Below are 21,495 nucleotides of genomic sequence, written 5' to 3'. Positions count from 1 at the left end.
CACTGCCCACCTTGGACCTCTAAATTCTTCGGTTTTTTTTTTTTTTTTTTTTTTTTTTACTTCATTAAATTGTTTATGCAGTTCTTGTATTTTGACATTCCCAATTTTTCTGAAGATACTCACCTCTCTTGACCGCTCTTGTTTGCAAATCTATTTTTGAAGAAGGCCATTAAATTATACGTTGAGGTTACTGAGTACGCACTGTAGTTTAGTTTGTCAAAATTGAACCGGATATGCTCACGATATAAAAATGAAAGTTTTGAGTTTTGCGTCCCACCGTTATCCCGGTTAGGCTAAAGGAGACGGTGATGATAAGAAATGAATGAAATAGTGAAATGAAGAAAATGGGAGGAAACGGGAGAACCCCGAGGAAACCCACGCACATGGTGTTTGTCCAAAGTTCACGGGACCCCAAACACCAGAGATGAACGTTCTACCACTGAGCGACCGCGGCCCCTTCTCAGGATATAATTTTTCAATCTTATGACAGTGGTAAAGAGCCTGTAGGAGACACTGATATATACAAGGTGTTAATGAACTATACCGACAAACTGTAAGAGGTGATTCCTCACATCAAAATAAGAGAAAAAGTACATACGCGCCTATGGCGAAAAGTGCGTAGTTTCAGAGCTAGGGCAGTCCAAAATCGCGAAAAAAACTAAATTTCAATAGGCCATATTTAGAATTCCAGAAAATGTGGATGATGGTTCTTATCAGCGTAAAGGAAGCCATGCATACACAATCCAAAAATGCATATTTGATCAATTGTCAATAGGTGTAGCCTGTATTCCCTATAGATAGAGTTTTCAGATATACCCTGATTTCAAGAAGGGTCCAAAGTAGGCAGGAGGTAATTCTTGACAACAATGAACATCTAATGCTTCGGAGCGATGGCGGAAGTGTTAGGAACGGGCAGCCCTGTTTCTTTGTGTTTGGAATAACGTGTGATGATATGTATCTCGTCACGGTATATTTCACGATTTTTCCACTTTTAAGCGTGAAAGAAAACATCCCACCGTGCGTTTTCCCGAGTACGAGAAACCATGCTGATGATCCTTAACACGTCCGACATCGCGCCAAAGATTCCGTGTTCACTGCTATCAAGGCTTATCGATTGCCTACTTTAGACAAATCATAAAGTCAGAGCAAATTTCAAAATTCGGTTAATGGCATCTCTGGGAATTTCACCCTGCAGGAAATAAATTGTACACCCATTGAACATTAATGAAATATGTATTTTTGGAAATATAAAACACCCTCGCACCATCTGACTTTCACCTAGTAATGCGACCGTGTTGCTGCCAACGAGGAAGAAATATGCGAAAGTGTTTCCTCTCGACATTTCTCCCATTGTGCGCTTGTTTCAATGCAGACACAACCAACCCCTGTTTCCATGTCAAATTTTGCAGATGATCCCCGTTGGAGATATTCACGATGCGCCACTGGTGTCGCTACTATTTTTATTGCATTCTACGCATACGATTTGGTAGTTCAATTGTTTGTTTGACGGCTCTATGTGCATTATTAGCTGAGATAAAGGCCTGCTACGGCTAGTCAGATACAAATCTACAACAACGCCCCTAGCGGCTAAATGGGAAAGGATATGACAAAGTTTGTCCTCTAAAAGTTGCATGACATTTAATGTCCTTTCGAACGATTCCAACACTTTCCGTTGCAAATTTTGAAGTTGCCCCCCGTTGGAGGTATTCACGAGACGCCACTGGTCTCCTTACAATTTTTATTGCATTCTACACATACGATTTGGTAATGCAATTTTATGTTTGAAGGCTCTACGTGCAGTATTAGCTGCGATATAGGCCTGGTACGTTCTTATTGAATCACCCGGTATAAAGTTTTAGTTTTTTGAGCAGATTTTCACAAATATCCTTTTACGTAAATCTATTTTATCAGAAAAATAGAAGACTTTTTATGAGCAGTGGAGATTGCAGGGTTGGCAAAAACCATGGTTTTTATTTTTTAAAAGTTTTTTGTTTAAACACTTTTTTGTTTTGTTTAAACCAGTTTTATTGGGGGATGGGTTAACCCTTTGTTTCCCAAAGAATGAATTTATGAAGAGAAAGAAAACAACAAACTTTCAACGTCAATTGGCTATACAGTTTCAGCGCGAATGAAAATCCTGGAAATAATATAAACTCCTGTACTTAGATGGCTTGCGAAGTTCATACTAAAAGATAGTTTCCTTCTAAATCCACTAGGCTTTACGGAGAAAGGAGTTAAAACTGTGGTTTCACACTGAAACCAATGGGCCAGAATGGTTTTGCTCTATGTACTTATATCGCATATGGACAAAAATAAGTTTGTTTCGTCTTGGTGTTATTATGCAAAACTGGGTTATGCTAGAAGGGGCCACATAAGCTTAAAGCGGAATCCAAACCGCTTCTCGGCTTACATCCGAGAGAAATTGTCCTCCTTTTGAACTCGAAACCGGGACTAATTGGCCCCAAATGCGACACGTCTGCCGACTCACAAAGGACTCTTGATAAAAATACGTTGTACTGATCTTTACATACTTGTTAATATAATTGTCAAGAGTCATTTTAGAAGGACAAAAAGATAAACAGTTGCATAAGTGAAACCATTATACACAGTGGTGCTATTCTAATTTTTTAACAACCGGTTCTCTATACACCTAGGTACATATATCGGGAGATTTAAAAATGGCGCCCACGGACTACAGAGCACAGACAAAACAAATCAACATATATATATATACAGTGGTGCCCAGCCCCCCTCATGTCCATGACGCACCCCCCCTCAATTGTCTATCCGTAGGTGTTCTTCCATGACAAAAAAATCTTTTCGATTAATTTTTACACACTCTCAAGCATATTTATATAGATTTTTAACCACCCCCAAATATTTCAATGACGCAGTTTGCGTCATAGCCCCCTTGTGGGCACCCCTGATATATATATAATTGTATACCTTTCCGGTCCTCGTTTGGAGATGAATTTCACTATGTGGCAACGTCTCAGATAAAGAACCACAGAGAAGATCTACCAATCTATCAAATAGTTATACCGGTTCTTTCCAGATGGAAGTTAAAGTTGACACTAGCAGCACTTACCAGCGTAATAATGCTTGATGGATTCGTGGGGCAATGCTAATGGTTCCAAGTTAATTTGCGACATTGTCACATAGTGAAATTTTGAGTCCTTATATCGGCTGAAAGACACCTTGGGAGGTATGCCATTACATAGTATTTTCGCTTTATTTTGATCTGAAGAGTAGCTCTCTGTTCTTCCTGGGCGACATTTTTAGAACACTATATATATATATATATATATATATAATCCTTATTTTTCGAACTAAGAACTGTTTCTATTGTATTTTGTAGCGTCACGTTCAAATGAAACCGACTGTAGGAGAGGGAAACATATGACAGAATATACAATAGCATATTATTGTTAGTGAGAGTTAGCCAAAGCTTTATCAAAACCAGTCTTTTGGTGTCTGGAAATTTCAAAAGAATTAACAAGAAGATCTGGAAACTTTTTATTGACATGACTGGAAAACTCTATCAGTCGCATGAGATAAATACAGGGTGGCCCATTTTCGATTTCCCTATTTTATGTTGAAATAAAAAAACAGAGTTTCATAGACACATGAATGTAATGCCTATCAATAATTACAACATTCAGTTGCATTTTTAGGTGAGGTGTTATTTTTTTGAACATCACATCATTTAAGTGTCCTCCACCCTTCTGAATGCAACGGGTCAGATGTTTACAGAAGCTAGCCATTGCTCTGTGTAAGAGATCTGGAGTGATGGCGGATATTTCCTCCTGAATACTGTGTTTCAGTTCCTCCAGTGTATGCAACCGATGTCCAAACACTCTGTCCTTTAAATGCCCCCACAAGAAAAAGTCAGGGGCAGTCAATTCCAGGGATCTGGTAGGCCATGGAATATCCCCAAATCTGGATATCACTTTCGTAGTGGGCAGAGTAGGGGTGGCGAAACTGTGACGTATTGCTTCAAGATTTTGTTGTAAGGGCAGATCCTCTATTTTATAAGATCCTTGGTTAATTCAACTTAAAAGTGCTAGTTTTAAACTAAAACTGTTGAACTTACTGTATGGTAATAATTTACCATTTACAGTACATCAGGTATATATTTTATACTGTTAGAGTGGCTAGTGTTCTTGACTAAAAATACAGCACTGTATTTCTCCTTTTTCTTTCTAACTTAAATATTAGCCACTGCAGATTTAGTGTCGGGACTTACAGGCAACCAGCAGATCGAACCGCTATTTCCCCCTATTAGTCCGTTGAAACAAGGGATGAATGCACGTACTGTATCATGTTTCTGTTGCTAGAATGAATTAATTGTATTTACATTAGTTTCAATGGGAAAAAGAATTTCGGTTTATGAACAGTGTAATGGAACGGATTAAGTTAGTAACTCCAGACTCCACTTATGTGCAAAGAGCTTCGGATCGATCTTCTAAAATGGAAGTTATTTTTTTCAAATCTCCGAGATTAATATAAAATGACACAAAAAGCCATTGCGTCAGTTATTTGATAATTTTATTTGGTTGAACTAGTTGTTAATAAAGGAATGGACACCTGACCTGACTTGCATTGTACGAATAAACAAACGCATGAAGAGAGTCCACTTGAAATGTCAACCATTGGGTGTTGTTGCATTGACGTCGATCGTACATTGTCGGAATGGCAGAAACTCAATCCGCTGACCATTACTGTCAATCTACCCGTCAGACCACATTATACGGTTTCTAAAATATGCACCATTATTATCAATGTTTGCGTTCTTTTCCATCACTAAATTCACTTCATGTGCACGTTGTCATTGTATTTTGATCACGTGTTATCATACATTCTTTGAGCATAAAATGCACAAGTGTTTCAAACATGTTTGGAATCTGAAAGAAACAAGATAATATTGAAACAGTAATTTTGTATTTTGTTTCTTTAATAGTAGTAATTGCGATTGTAGAACTAAATCGGAAGTTATAAGTGTAATTTGTGAAAAAAGAAGAAAAAAATAACCCATGAGTAAGAAGATTCAAAAACTCTCTTCAAAGTGAAAACCGGATGCATTTGGCAAATTTAACCAGTATTTTCCAATTAAAGAGAAGGGGTCAATCAAGGTCTTTAAAGCCTTCGTGACATGAAACCAACTCTATTGTTCAGTGAAGCTGGATTATCCAGTACAGGAGTTAAATCAACTTTCTCATTTTCAAACAGAATTTTAGATTATTTTCAGCGTGTTTCGCAACCTAAATAAGAATAAAAAATAAATCGTGAAATAACCATACGTTAACTAAAAATCACCCTCTTTTCGAGCAAAATTAAAGGAAAAACGTCTTTCCACTATTTAGGCCACGTTCAGTGTAGCCAACGACACGGGCTAATCTTGATTCTCGTATCAAAAATGAAACGAGTACATTTTTAAATTCGAGACGAGGTGAGACGCCTCGTTTTGGAGACAAGAATAGTACGAGTTTCGTTGGCAACACCAGTTCATCCAAGTCTTACATCTCGAACACTATCTTAGTGTTAAATAATTCACTGTATAAAAACTATAAATTGATAAAGTGGTTCAACGAATGCATTGCAGAACGTTTATCAACATATTTATCACTGGTTCTCAATCTGGGGAGCGTGAAGCGCGAGCAAGGGAGTGCTAGCTACTGACATAAATAAACTGTGAAATTATGAATAAAGCACCAGTTGTGAGGATCAGTTTAAGAGGTCTCAGCGCGGCGAAATTAAAATACCGCTAATTTTATAGTAATACCTTCAAATAGATAAAAGATAATCGAAAAGTGTAACAAGAGCACGCTAGACAATATTATTTTACATGAGATATCGTTATCACGACTCACTTATCTACTTTCGATTTCCAGCCATTTAGAAAATCGGCATTTATTTTCGCATTTCTAAATGGCTGCAAACGGAAGGCTACTACGTGACACGTGATAGCGGTACCTCAAGCAAAATAATATTATCTACGGCGCTCTTGTTTCTCATTTTGATTATCTTTTATCTATTTGAAGATATCACACAATTACTGTAAAATTAGTGGTATTTTAATTTAACAGTGATTAGGCCTCTTAAGTTTAGCAACTTGGCGCTATATGCTTTAATATTTTGTCTTTGTCATGGGAAGGAGGGAAAGGCGTGAATTATGCAGAGTTTACGAAGGACGACAAGCAAAAAAGGCGGGGAGGCACTGGTTTAAAGATATGCAAGTCATTACACAGTATACTCCGATAATAAATTCAGTTTAGACGTTGTTTTTAAATCATCTCTATATCCTTCATGGACTTCTCATGACGCCCAGATTCTGATAATTTCTAAATGAAACTAAGAAAAAAATCAGTGCATAAAATTTAGAACATAAAGCTACAAAACAAGATGAGAAGAGAGAAAACTCTTGATAATGCAAACGAAACGAGGGGAAAAAATCTTCGAGAATCGACAGCAGATGATAGTTCTTCAAAAACTTTACGACACGAGACGAGAAAATCTTATTGTCTCGTCTCGTCGGCAACATTAGTCACGTTTACTAAAGTTTCATGTTTTAACGAAAACATTTCCTTCAAATCTAGCAACCAGTAATGAAATTTCTGATTGTTAAATAATAATTAAAAAAAAAGAAGTCCTTCATTGATTTGAACAAACCTTTATGAGAAATATTTCTACGCACTGAATTTACCTGATGCTCAACCCCAAAATAATGTTTAACAACTTTGTCCCATAATTCTTGTTCTAATTAGTGAAATTATTTTACAAAAAAAATATACTCAATCAAATTTAATAAATAATAACGTGAGAATAAAAGGTCTGCACAGGAAAATATTTCATGCATACTAGATCAATCGTCTACATTCACGCCAAGTTTGATCAAGATTAGAAAAGTTCTGTAGTTTGTGTATAATTTCTGTATACTACCCTCACGACTGATTTTGTTTAAAATGCTTTCACTCTTGAGGAAACTATAGTATCCCGAGAGGACCAACGGACATGATGTAGTCCACCACATGGCCAGAAATCGAACCAGGGACTCCACACACCAGAGGTAAGCGCCTACCACTGAGCCACTGTGCCACCTCGGGAAGAAACAGGAGTGCCCGAAGAAACACTGTCTATCAAAATAAAAGTTGCACTCTGCTCACTACTGTGACGATGTCCTCTGATGTATAGTAATTGCTTAAGTTCATTATTACTTTATGAGTCTTCAAATAAAATTTCTTCCTTCTTTATGACATACTGTGAATAATTTTTTGGAAGAATAAGTTACCTCTCGTACATTAAAAAAAATAGATAAGCTGTAAACGCATGTTCCAAGTTCGATCTTCTTGTGAGGGTGCTTACGTCGAACACAAAACCTAGTTAGTTACTTGTTTGTTAACGACTTATAAGGCTTGAGAGAGAGAGAGAGTGAGAGACAAAGTCAAAGCAATCATACTAAGTGAATTAAGTGTTGTTGTACGTAATAACAAGAGTGTTATTGACCTGATGTCACCCTTCATACATTACTAAGTTTACCAAAATTACAAGAGCAGTTCTTTTTCTTTCTTCCTTTCGTCATATTGCTCAAAATACGGCCAGTTAACTACATTTTTCTTTTAATTTTCATACATTTGATGTCTATTTATTAAGTAACAAGAAATTGTGTTGTGTTTTGGAATCACCTTCTATTCTAGCGTACTCGAAATATCCTACCTGTAGCATTTTCTTTCTTGGCTCTGCGAACTACAAAATATTTATGTGCACATACGATGACAATGCCAGAGTGCCACAATGTTGTTCTCATTTTGGCGCGGTACGATAAAAAAAAAAAATTCAAATGTCTAGAGTAGTTGTCTGATAATCTTGACCTCTATCTACCAAAGCATGCTTTGGACAGTACTAAAATTCTGTCCCCCCCCCCCCCAAAAAAAAATAATCCATTTCATTCGTGAGAAAGATGGGGAGAAATTGGCAAAGACAAAATGAAGAAAATTACTTTCTGAATTGCTGAGATGGTTTTCCTTGCCTACCATAAAGACTATTTCAAACTTTCGTTGCACTCTAATCAATATTCTAACCGTAGTATGCACTAAAATAGCCAGTTCTCTTCCACACAAAGGTATGAATGAATATACCTATTCTCTCTTAAATAGACTGTAACTAGGTTAGGCAAAAGTATTTAAGGGAGACAAATGTAATCAAAACTAAAGTATGCAGATTTATAAATTGCCTTGTCCTTGAACCATTTATGTGAAGACTACATAAATCAGAAATGCTAAATTCAATTTGGCATGGATGCTGCAACTATGCAGGTTGCTCCAGGTGTGTAAAAGCAGAGGAAGCCTCATTACGTCTTGGATTTTCAGGACAGTTATCAATTGTTGGAACCAGGTGGATGGTGCAAATTCAAACTAAATATTGCGTGCAAATAAGCACATGTCCTATTTTAAACATGTCCCACATTTCAAGGAATTTCGCTAACAATTTCCGCTGGAGTATCTGCTGAACTAAACAGAAAGCGAAAACAAAATATTCACGTGCAACAACTTAATAATAACGTTGGTAATTAATTTTTGTGAACCTGGAATGCTTTGCTAAAGTTATTCGTACTTTCTACACGAAATGACATTTCTTAAAATTTGCCTACCTGTACACGTAATAAACGTACAGCTATGTATAGAATGTAGGTTTATGTGCAAAACTGTAATTATCATGTAATAAGATATTTATTCCAGTTACGGTATTCAGTACATAATTGGGTTACAAACTATCAAGAATTTAGTTCGTGGACTCTACGCTGCTCGACGCAACTCAAAAGCTAGTACTGTACGTACAAGCCATTGTAAGTGCTATACCAATTATTACAAACTGAAACGCATATTTTGTGTTCACCCGTACCCAAACCCTTATGGAATGACACCCCAGGCCCGGCAACATTTTAATTTCAAGATATCTTATTGAATCACACTACTGACTTGGAAATTTGAATATACTTCGTTTACCTTTTAATCTCATAAATGAGATATGTTGGTTTTAAATTTAGAAAACGAGGTATTGTACTCTCAGCATGATACAGGATCCTACTTTTTTCTCTTTAAATCGTAATGTGAAAAGCTTCTACGCAGAAATCGATACTTGCACAATTAACAAAAAAATGTAGGGTTATACATCAATTATTTCTTGCTCAACTACGATCGATATCAAATGCAAATAAAGCTCTATATGAAATTACCCTCTCCATATTATAATTCCAAGAGCTCGTAACCTTCTTCGCTGGTCCAGTAGCTGGGGCATGCTTTTAATACAAATGTTTCTCAGGTTTCATTTCCCGAGAAACCGCATGATAATATGAGGATGAGCATGATAATATTTTACGATAAAGTTGAACGCATTACAGTGGTTTGGATTTCACCTTAAACTGTAGGACTACATTTCATATAGCTTCAGTGCTGAAAAGGGACGCTAAACTACAAGAAACAAAATTTTCAAGGAGACCCACAAAGGTAATGTTGTCCACAACCATGTCACATACCCTGGACTAGAACCATGAATCCATCGCACCAGATATGAGCACTCTCCATTCAGCCAACTTATCGTCTTGTTGAAACTGAAGTATTGATTGAAACCATATTAAGACTCCTTTTTATGTTATAAATGCATATAGATGATCGTTTTTCTTCATTGAGACAATAAGTAAACTAAAATTCAATTAACTATTAGTATACAATATACGATTATAAACAATTGGCTTATATCAATAAGGATGATGTTGCAGAAAATTGGCTAGAATTGATCGTTTTTCTACATCTATACTCATATTATGTCTGACATCTGAAAATCTGTTTCTACCAGTAAAAACAAAAATGACAACACTTTAAGAGAGTTTCAGTTCAGAATTGTCACATCATAATAGCATATATTCCATACTTATACAGCATTATAAAATTACAGTACATCCACAGAATATATAGCTCTGTCTCAGTCCACCAATGGCATGTTACAATAGTGCAAAACTCGATGCTGCAGTATGAAAAAGCACCTTTTATTTGCATTTTATGCATGCGAGATACTCATAATGAATAGGGGCAGAGCAAAGTGCGCCATTTAAATTGTACTACAATTGAAAACAAATTAGTTGGAAGCTTTAAACCAACTACCAACTAAAATTTTTGACAAAAAATGTATAACTTATATACAAAAAATAAAACACTACTGTAAAACTGCACAGAGCAGGATATTCAGGACAAACTGTTAAACAAATTTTATTGTGACACTGTTATTCTAGAAGAGTCTGTAGAATCGACATGAATACGTGTGTTACTAATAAGGACACTCCATATTGGTATTTTTCTAAATTGGATACTTTCCAAAAGAACTACAAATGTCCAACTTCTTAGATAGGTTTTACTGTTAACTTGGTTCCAAGATACTTAAGATTCAAATATTCCTACGCAGGAGCACTTGCTGTGAGAATAGATACAGCAACCATCTGGTAATCCCTCCATTAAGAATAATATAATGACATTGATCTGTCAGATGATTTATCATAATCATAGTATAATTTACAATGCAGTCCCTAAAATCTGTCGGATAAACTCCGTAGAGAGAGAGAGTCACACTGACCGGTCGGAACAAATCTCCAATGCATTGAAGCATTCATCTCTAGAATTTAGAATTACAAACGGAAGTGAAGTATTATTCCTTTTATTATATAACTTTACTCATAAATATATCTTAAAGAAAACTTCTCCACTCAGAAGTACAGTATATATATATATATATATATATATATATATATATATATATATATATATATATATATTGTCACATTTATTTCGTACTGTATGTGGAGGAAGCCATGTGAATAGTCTTAGATCACCCATTGTATCTTGAAAACAAAATGTCTCTTACAGCGACACGATACTCAGTTTCTCTAATTGCCTTCATCTAGTTGCTCAGAACTCGACCTGAGTCACCAGTCTCTGCTCATCACGTAATCTAGGCTTATTATAGCAATCTATCGTAGTCATATGGCATTTAGCTCTGTATACATCCCAATTAAAGTTCTTCCTACTATTTTATTAGAAGGCTCCACCTTATAGCATACAAAAGTATGTAAATATGATGCTCATCACGTTCATAAACTGGTTCTTAACAGTTTATTTTTTTAAAGAAATAGTTTTCATTATAAAAACACATAAATCAAAAAGTGGTTGTTGTTCACGGTTCTTTCAATCTCCTGTTTTATGTCGATTTTTCCTTTCCATTTTTTTTTCTTTTCAACTCCAACCACATACGCTGCTGTTGATGGACTGTATAATGCTCGTTCTCATAACACAAAGACCGCGGTTAATTTTGTTTCTCTCTGTAGGAAAAACCACAAAACGTATTTCAAATCAACTGACAGATACATACAATTACACTTGTTAAAAGTACATGTAATGTGACCATCAAAAAAACAATGCTAATAATACGCGTCATTGAATGTATGTGGCTACAGTTTCTACTCACTTTTTTTTCTGCTATCTCACTTGGTAGAAGTATAGTTTATTCTGTATTCTCTAAAAGTCGATGATATCATGAAGATATTTGTGGAATTTAAAATGGATCAAAATCCATTGAAATACTTAAAATCCTTTATTTGCATTATTAATATTAATTTTTTTTTTTTTTTTTTTTTTTTTTTTGGTACAATGTTCAAGTAGTATGGGAAGCATTTAGGCTTGCCTCTTGAACAAGACGCTATCACAGCAATGCATTAAGGTTCAATTTTGGTGACTTTTCGAGTAACTTAACTCCACAGTTAAATATAATAATAATAATAATAATAATAATAATAATAATAATAATAATAATAATAATAATAATAATAATAATAATAATAATAATAATAATAACAGCTATATTCTCTGCAATCTGAGTCTAATTTACTAGTAAGTCTTAAACAAACAATGGTATACAATTTTATTTAATCTAAACAAGATCCAATATCAAACTCATAATGATTGGTAGAATGAAAGATCTAGTGCTACTACCTCGTTTCCATAAAACATGAATAAATAAAATAAAAATAATAAAAGACCTTACCAGAAAATAAGCCGTAGAATATTCTTTCAGATTGCTACAAGCCTTACTCCAAGAATAAACTTTGCTCTCAAAATATTGTGCCATTAGTTACATGTCTCAAAATTGGAATATTCTACACATAATAAATGTAACAAACACGCATGAATTTGTGCAAATACATAAACCTTAATGTATCTTTTGGGCAAAAAATAATGTAATGCTCGGTCTTATTTTCGATGAAACACAGTATCAACAGAAAGTATATAGTGCTAAGACAAAACTAGATTATATTCTTTTTTATTCAGTTTGAAACAGATGCTCTTTTATAGGCCTACTTTTATTTTCTTTTTAATATAATGTTTTACGAAAGATTTACCCTGCATACTGTACATTCTAACCAAATATCTTATATGCTAATCGCGAACGTGAATAGCAAGTTATGTACGGTACAATCAATTTAAATATCAATTGTCATTTTCAGCATTATAGAGCGTCAAATTATCCTGATTTTGTTTCAAATTTACTCTATATTATATTGTACAACTATGAAAGATCAAGGAGCATGGTAGCTCAGTGGGAAAGCGCTTGCCTCCTAATGCGAAGGGTCTTCAACAATTCTACGGTATATGAATTAACAGTGGAGATCAACGTTATATCTGTAGGTTTTCTCGAGATTCTCACGATTCCTTCCACATTCTTATGTGCTAGAAGGTATGGTGGCAGAAAAGAGGGAGGTAGCGAAGGAAACTACAATTAATGCACATCAAAACTGCAAAATCGTACGTGAAGACGAAGCGGTTAGCGGAAGACAGTGGATCATGGAAGTTTTTCAGTTACGGCAAGTGACCTGCCAATAATTTCAGAATACCTATGATGATGACGGCAAAAGGCGTAGGCGTGGGAAGTTATATATCTCATTTGATTTTATGAAAACAGAAGCTTGTACTATTTACTGTTTGAAAAGTAAAAACATTTTGCTTCAGTGTTGGTAATTGCAGAGTTTACTTCAGTTTCATGAAAAAAAGAAGAAAACTACATAAATTATGATTTATTAACTTCAATGGATGGGTATTTGACCATATCACTCTTCAGCTATATATATAAACTACTACTGAAACCGTTTTGTAGCAAACTATGTGATTTCATTCGTACAAGACTCTTGTCCACTCTTATCTATTACTTGTGCACTTTATTTAAAATTTAAATAAAGTATATAGAAATAGTTGAAAATGACTCAAAAGGGTTCTATATCTTCTTACTCGGATCCAGGACTTGATGTCGGCTACACATCAAGTCCATGTATGTTTTATGCTATTGGAGGAAGTGATTAACAGCCATAAGCGAAATTTTATGTTGTGTAAATTCAAGGCTCAAGGCTATAGCTATAGTCCGAAAAGCCCCTTTGATTCATGCAGGCCCATAACCAGCTGAGGTTTCAACGAACACATGGGGAAGGTTCCAATGAAAGTTATAGAATTACAGTCTCTTCCAAACTTTTAACATGTTTTTCGACATACCCTCATTTCTCATTTCATTTACAATATTGTTACTACACAATGTTGATGTAGGTATTTGCAGATTATAGAATATGTATAGATACAATATTATTTTTTAAATGTTAGAGAAATCACTTTTTTTTTTTTTTTTTGTAAAAAGAATCAAGATTATACATATACATATAATCAAGATTATACATATAATAGGTCGATATCAATCAAAGGAACGCTAGTGGGCATGCATCTCAATATAAACAAGAAAGAAATAAAAGGACGGGGCCATCGAACTAAATTTTCTCGCTACAATTTCTTAAACTAAAACATATGCTATGCTCCAGTTATTAATGAAATATTTTCTTGTAAAATATGAACAGCATTATAAGGCACCTTCAGAAAACTTGATCTGAAGAAACTCACCCCCAAAGGAAACTACCCCTTGTAAATTTTTTTCATAAGAAATAAACTACGCCATATATTAAGAGTTATTAATAAAATATTTATTTATAAAATATCAACAAAATCACATGATTCATATTACAGAAAACTGTGAAAAAGTCACCCCCAAGAATAAAATAACCCTTGTGGATATTTTCGTAAGTAATAATGTACAAAACAATACATAATTATTAATAAAATGTTTATTTATGATAAATGGAGAAAATCGCCTGAGTAGTCCCTGAGAAAATCGTGCAAAAAGAAATTTATTCCCAAGAGTAATTAAATTACATCTTCTGATTTAAAAAAAAAAAATCACAAAGACCTATCCTGTTCTGTAGTGTTATTAGTGAAACATTTATTTATGGAATATTAAGAAAACCACCTGTCATTTTTGAGAGAATCGTTCGAAAATACTTACCTTAAAGGGTGAATTATACCCCTATACGTTGTGCATTTTTCAGGACAAATGTATTACGCCAAATTGTCAAGTTATTAATGAAACATTCATGGATGAATTATGAACAAAATCTCCTGAGTCGTTTTTCAGAGATCATCAGAAAAAAGAAACACCCCCAAGAATAAACTACCTCTCGTAGATTCCCCCTCCCCGAAAAAAAAACTTAGACCACAAGATAGAGTTGATAATTAAATAATGATGTATGAAATATAAACAAAATCGTTAGATCCGTTTCCGAGAAAATCAGATTCGTTTTTATTATTTTTAATTTTAATTTTCAAATAAAAATTTTCAATTTCATTCTCTAGTAAAGTACCCTTATTTTGGAAACTAACAAGAAAATTCGAAAAACTCTCCTAGTGAATCTTATAAAGGCCTAAAGTTTAACATTTGATGTTGATACTTTATGATTTAGGATTTAGATTTTGGGCTTTCGGCATCGATGGCCATTTAGTCCATCATATTTGAGGGATGACGTCCCTCGGCGAGCACACTATCCGAGCAAAGGAAAGGAAGAAAGGATTGGGGAAGGAAGGAAGCGGCCTGGGCGACCTACAAGTTAGGTACCACCCCGGCATTTGCCTGGTGTGAATGAGGAGAACTCAGGAAAACCTCATTCAGGATGCTGGCCTGAAAAAAAGCTTTCTATACTTTTTAGACGAGTGCCCCCACCGGCAATCGAACCCGGGACCGCTTGCACTTGATGTTGATACGTTGAGCAGTATGACCTCTACACGATGAATGAACATGTTCACATCGGTACGAATGAACGAAGGCACGTATATTCAAAAATCACTTTCTTAGTATGTAGGGGACCATGAAACGTGTAAATCCATCGAAATCTCGAAATATTTATTTTCTTCTTTTTATGATCACCACACTTCCTTCTCTCATCGCTCGAAAGTAAAAAGAAAGAAAGAAAGAAAGAAAGAGGGAGTACTGTTACGTCTTACAAGTTCTTGTGGAAATATCCTAGCACTACCTAAAAGATCTACCGTCGTTTTAAGAATATATACGTATATATAAGAATATAAGTATATAAGTATAGTATATAAGAATATAGTATATAAGAATATATATACTATATAAGAATATATTATTTCTGTCATTTGGTCAATCATTTTACAAAGTCCAATAGTAACGTTTATTTTTCTTATTAAAAATAGCTCTTCAGAAATATACATTTTGAGCTCTATTCATTATTATTATTATTATTATTATTATTATTATTATTATTATTATTATTATTATTATTATTATTATTATTATTATTATTATTATTTTGAAAAACTTTTTTTTTTTTTGTAATATACGGTATTAAACATCAACACTAAGTTATTGAATGAGTTGTTACTCAAATGCTCGTTCCATTTTAATATTTTAACACTAGCTGGACCTGCGCTATTTACACAGCGCACAGTTCTAGAGTAATGTGACCGTGAATCTCCTTCCCACTTCTCACTATATCTGTGCAAGTCCCTTTACGGACACAAGTAAAGGACAGGAAGACACTCAAAGGGAGTGAATTGCTATAGACAAACATATAAAGGTAGTATTTTAATACATAGAATGTTGGGGGAGGGGGTTATGGTAAACTTGGATAAGGTAATAGATGATACCAAATGCAAATATTTTTCTCTTATGATTCCATATCCGAGTACGCCTCATTGTGAGTCTAGAAGCCTTCAAAGTTGCATGCTTGCAATGTTTTCTCATTCAGATTAAAGCAAAGCGCCTGAAATGTCCATCAACCCGCTATGCGTAGCTCTTCTATTGGTTGCCTTACACAAGGGTATCAACCTAGTGGCAATATTAAACTAATAGGGCCAAAACGACGAATAAAATGTGGAATAGAAAAATAAAGAGAAGTTCTTTTGAAAATTTGAATGAGAACTAGAAAATCTACACAAAACTTGGAATCGATCAACGAAAACGGCACTTATAGTTTTCGAGATCTCATTCTCGAAAGGATTGGCCACAAACATACAAACTTTTCTTGACGACAAACATATAAACCTAGCATTTTAATATATAGATTATTCTCTTACTCTGCGGATGAGACACAATTTAAGCTCATTTTTTTTCTAGCATCACTCTTTTCAGTCTTAAGGTCTCTATGTCAACTTGTCAATTCCTAGCTAGATCGCTTTCTCACAGTCAAAACATTAGTGTCGTTTCAGGTTTAGTAGGGGTGGGAGGGGAAGTGCCCCTGGTATTTAATTATACTGTTGATTAAGATATATATATATGGGGGGGGGGTCCCAAACTCAAAGAGGAAAACTACGTTCATCAAGTAGTAGATGATGTAGTTTGTGGCAAAAGAAAAAAAAAACTGTTTATGTTAGGTTTTAATATCGAAGTACACTACTAAAAGCTTAAATTACATGAGCTAAAACCGTGGTTTGTTTAAAGTATATGCATAAAAGATTACAAATTACAAAAGCTGGTATTACGAAAGAAAGAAAACACACACACACAAAACAATGTCGAGGGATATATGATTCTCTAAAGGTTGGAATGAATCATCAAGTTCCAAGTATTTTCGTCTTGTCATTGCTAAGGAAAGAGAAAACAGCATTTCCGATATTACATTTCTCTTGTAATTCTATGAACAAAGAAGATGCATACATTCCATTCTACGTAATACAATCAAGTAGAGAGGAACTATAATGAACAATAACGAACAAAAGAAATGAATGACCGGAAATATGAGAAATATTAGAAACATAGTACATTATTTGCACCGGCTTAAATACGCATTAATTTACAGGATCAATTTCATTATATTGAAGTTGACTTTAGTTTCCGTGTTTTGTGTCCTTATCAGGGGCGGATCCAGCCCGGGGCCGGGGAGCCTGCCTACCCCCCTTCCGAAGCTATTAGTTATATATTTTTGAAATGTTATAGTAAAATCATGATATATTTATCATAATCTGGGTTCTGGCTGCCCTCCAGTATTTATTATCTGACCCGCCACTGGTCCTTATGCCACACTGAGGTTATGGAGGACATAATCTGCTATTAATACTGGCTCCAAGGTACCCCTAGGCTGTACCTGATGGACGAACAGATCATCATGAAATACCAATCCTCACAGTATAAGCCATTTCTCATCACATTAGAGAGTTGGATCACAGGATCACGCCAATTGCCCTGGCTTACTAATTCAAATTTTGAATAGATTAATATTAGACAAAATACCACTCTTATCGAGTTTAACATATACTTCTTTATACATTTACTCTATATGTCCGTGTGTCCGTCCAGAATACATAAAATCTCATGTACTATTTCATGGATCAAAACAGGAGCGGATCCAGGGGGGCGATCGGGGCGTTGCCCCCCCCCCCAGAAGAGGAAACTTTCTTATTTTATATATTTAAATAAAACCCATCCCAAAGTTTGGAGCCCTTAAAAGTAGTAGTATGACAACCCACCGCCCCCCCCCCCCAGAAGTTGGCCCTGGACCCGCCCTGGCACCACTTTTGGCCAGGATGTAGAGAGTTGAAAGTTCGAAATCGTGTTCGTTGATGGAGGTGATTCATCCAGTTGATCCAAAGATGTGAACAATCAAAAATTAGTTCCCCATGTATTCATACGGGAGCAATTATGGATACCATCCTCTCTTGATAGACAACCCGTAGGTCTGCCGAGATTAGCGGGATAATATAATTCTTAGGATACAAAATGCTAATTTCTTCGTGGAATACAACGCTAAAAATAAAACTAAATAGCTTTCTTCTCGATAAATCTAGGAACGTAAATATTTTCTGTTTTTAAATATTCATTCACCTTAAAGTATACTTAATTTAATTTAAGAGAAAATGCTATATTTAAACCTAGACTTGTTAGAAAGTTTGCTTTACCCAAAAAAAAAAAAAAATCTTCACGTACTGTACTCTTTGACACTGTTACTTGTTGCATACTTCCATCAGAAACCTTAAATGTTAGTTCTGTTCATTTTACAAAAATTGTGTACTAAACCTACAACAGTGACATAGGTGATTAGAAAGTTCTCTAGTCATATCTGCAAGACGAATGCCGGGATGGGATGATTGCGTTTTGCCCGCCCCGTTCACATATTTATTTCCCTGGACGTTTCGTTGCATGATGAAAAAAGAAATGAAATTTTTGAGTTTAACGTTCCTCATTTATGCCTCTTAGGGTAAGAAAGACGATGATTAAAGCAAATGAATGATGATGGAAGAATTGCTAGAATGAAAAAGTGGGAGGAAACAGGAGTACCCGAGAAAATTCACGAGCACAATGTTGTTCACCACAAACTTACCTGGCTGGAATCGAACCAGGGACCCCACGCACCACAGGTAAGCACTCTTATGACTGAGCCACCGTGCCCCCCATTGCATGATGCATATTGAAAAATGAAATGAAATTTTTGAGTTTTACGTCCCACTATTATGCCGGTTAGAATAAAGGAGACGGTGATTATGAGAAATGAATGAAATGGTGGAATGAAGAAAGTGGGAGGAAACCGACGCACACGGTGTTTGTCCACCACAAAGTTCACTTGGCGGGAACAAGGTTTGAACCCGCGACCCCGTGCACCAGAGGTGAACGCTCTACCACTGAGCCACCGCGGCCCCCATGATGGACATTGAGTTTGAATGCAGATGTAATCTTGATCGATGATTTAATGGCTTTTTGAATATCCTTAATATGGTGTGATATATACATTACATATACTAAATATCCTCAAATCATCTAAGGAAGAACAACTAATAGGTGCTCGCTATGCATCCTGAAGATTTTGGGTTCAACCTTGGTCTACTAACGCGTCCCCACGTTTCTCCTTAGCAACAAGGAGCAAATGTCTAGATTGACAATTTTTAATTACGGCACGGTATTCATTTTTCATAATCGCAGTTGCTCCGAAATTGTCTCAATATCTTGGATAAAGATCGTGTATATCCTATGCCACCACTGGGAAACAAACCCAGAAATATGTGCATCAATGATACGTGTTTTAGTCATTTCGGATATATCGAAGCACATATTCGATAAGAGAGCTCCTTCGTGGCAAAGCGGTTAGCGTACAAGCCTTTGGGATGGGAAACCTGATTTCGATTCCCGGCGGGAGCTCATGTGGTTCGGATCCTACGTTAAACTGTGAGTCCATGTTTCATAAACCCTCGCTGCTGAACGGGACGCTAATTTGGAATCAAATCAAATTAATAATAATAATAATTTTAAACAATACGTTCACGATTACTCTTTCAAAAACGAAATGAAAATATTTCTACATCTAGTTCTACATCTAGCGATAAGAGTTTGAAAGCTAAAGAAGGAAAGCAATAAATGATAATGAGCGTTGATTAAGCAGATGCCAGAGTTATAGAGTGGGCGGAACAAAGAAATATGCAGAGAAAACCCACGTGCATGCTCTTCGCCCACGTGATGCAACCAAGGTTCGAACACGCGAGCTTGAATCCAGAGGTGAACGTTCTACTACTGTGCTACGGTGGCCTCTGCAATACTCTTTCCTCTCTTTACACACACATACAAACGAAGCTTGAACACCGAAACAAATATCATATGCATCAACTAACTTATCATGCTGTCCATAACAACAAAAGAATTCCAAGTCTCGACAGAAGATAAATAAGTTTCATTTTTCAATACTCACCAACCATCTTTGACCACTGAGCTGCTGGTCGCATTTCGGGATATTGCTTTGGGAATCTATCCCGAGTCCAATGGGAAGCTAGGATCACCTTGTAAATTGTTAGATGGTCTTGGTCACATCTGTCACCTCCAATCTTGTGGATCTTGCTTCGAATCTCGGCCGCAACGAAAATAAATTGCCACAACAGAAAGAGTAGAATAATAACCGAGTTTGATAAGACGGAATCCAATAACATTGCTCGGAAATACATTTTTTATACGAAAAAAATATATATGACAAAAAGCAAGAATGACTCAAAAGTAGAAGAGAAAGACTGATTTTTTTTTTTACATTTGTCAATCAAACGAGAACAAGTCGTAAACAAACACGATGTTTTAAAGGCGATTTGACAGAACGCGCGCGATATGCTAGTAACAGTGGATACACAACTGATGACAACTTGTGGTTCCCGTGATCACAGCGCATGCGCCGTTGCAACTACTGTGGCGGGGACGAGTTTGTCACTGTCGCCCTCTACTCTTGTGTCTTAACACATTCCTGTGGTCGTATAACATTTTGAATATATTATACTTTTTTTTCTTAAGAGTTACAAGACAAGAAAACAACCAGGAAAGTACTCTAAATAACTCACACCTCTATTGTTAGCCATAAAATAGTTAAACAAATTAGGTAGAAATGTTAGTTTTTTTTTCTTCTGTTTAAACAGAAAAGATTACAAACTGTCTTTCAAGAAAAGGATTTTTATTGTTGATAAGAGTTATGTATTATATCATAGAAACAATTGTAGGTTGCTACGACATTTTCTAAGGTGTCCCAGAAGCCACATTTGGGAGTCAACGCTTTTATTTACTGGCCTTTCTTAATGTGAAGGTCACTTAGTAGGCCTATTCAAGTTACCACAACCGGAAGAAACGTAAATTTGTAGATCTAATAAAATAACAGGTGTTGCTTTAACCTTTGATTTGTGTTGTTTGAGACCACCAAGGTGTTCAAAACTTCCTAAATTAAAATTTCTTCAAGTTGAATCTAATTAGTCATCCGAATTTGAATGTCTTGTTTATAAATACTAAATTTGATATCAAAATCATGCAAAAAGAAGTCCTGTAAAGTTTATTATTATCTCTAAACTCCCAACAACACAAAAAGCGAAAGAGACACTTGCCTACAAAGATAGTCTGAAAAGCTTGCAGTATCTAAATTTTTCGAGATAATGTAATTTTATATAATATCTAAAGTGAACTTCGAAGTTTCTATTAAATAATCATAGTGTCATCTCGGACATGCATTTAATAATATTAATAGAAAATACATGTCCGAGACGACTCGCTTTAGATATTTTATAAAATTACATTATCTCGAAAAATTTGGATAGTGCGAGCTTCTTAGACTATCTT

At 35.3% G+C, this 21,495-nt stretch overlaps 1 protein-coding gene across 1 annotated transcript in view; it reads right to left on the bottom strand.

Annotated features, from left to right (window-relative positions):
- Positions 1–20,556, bottom strand: part of LOC145689013 (spondin-2-like) — a 76,850-nt gene extending 56,294 nt beyond the window's left edge. Inside the window, exon 1 of the mRNA XM_081763156.1 lies at positions 20,102–20,556. Coding sequence (XP_081619282.1) covers positions 20,102–20,351 — 250 coding nt within the window. The 5' untranslated portion in view covers positions 20,352–20,556. The remainder of the gene's footprint in view (positions 1–20,101) is intronic.
- Between the last annotated feature and the right edge of the window lie 939 nt (positions 20,557–21,495).

This window comes from Thermobia domestica, chromosome 1 (genome assembly GCF_964235325.1).
Source record: "Thermobia domestica chromosome 1, izTheDome1.hap1.1, whole genome shotgun sequence".
In the NCBI taxonomy this organism is placed as follows: domain Eukaryota; kingdom Metazoa; phylum Arthropoda; class Insecta; order Zygentoma; family Lepismatidae; genus Thermobia; species Thermobia domestica.
This window is presented reverse-complemented; position numbering and strand designations above follow the sequence as displayed.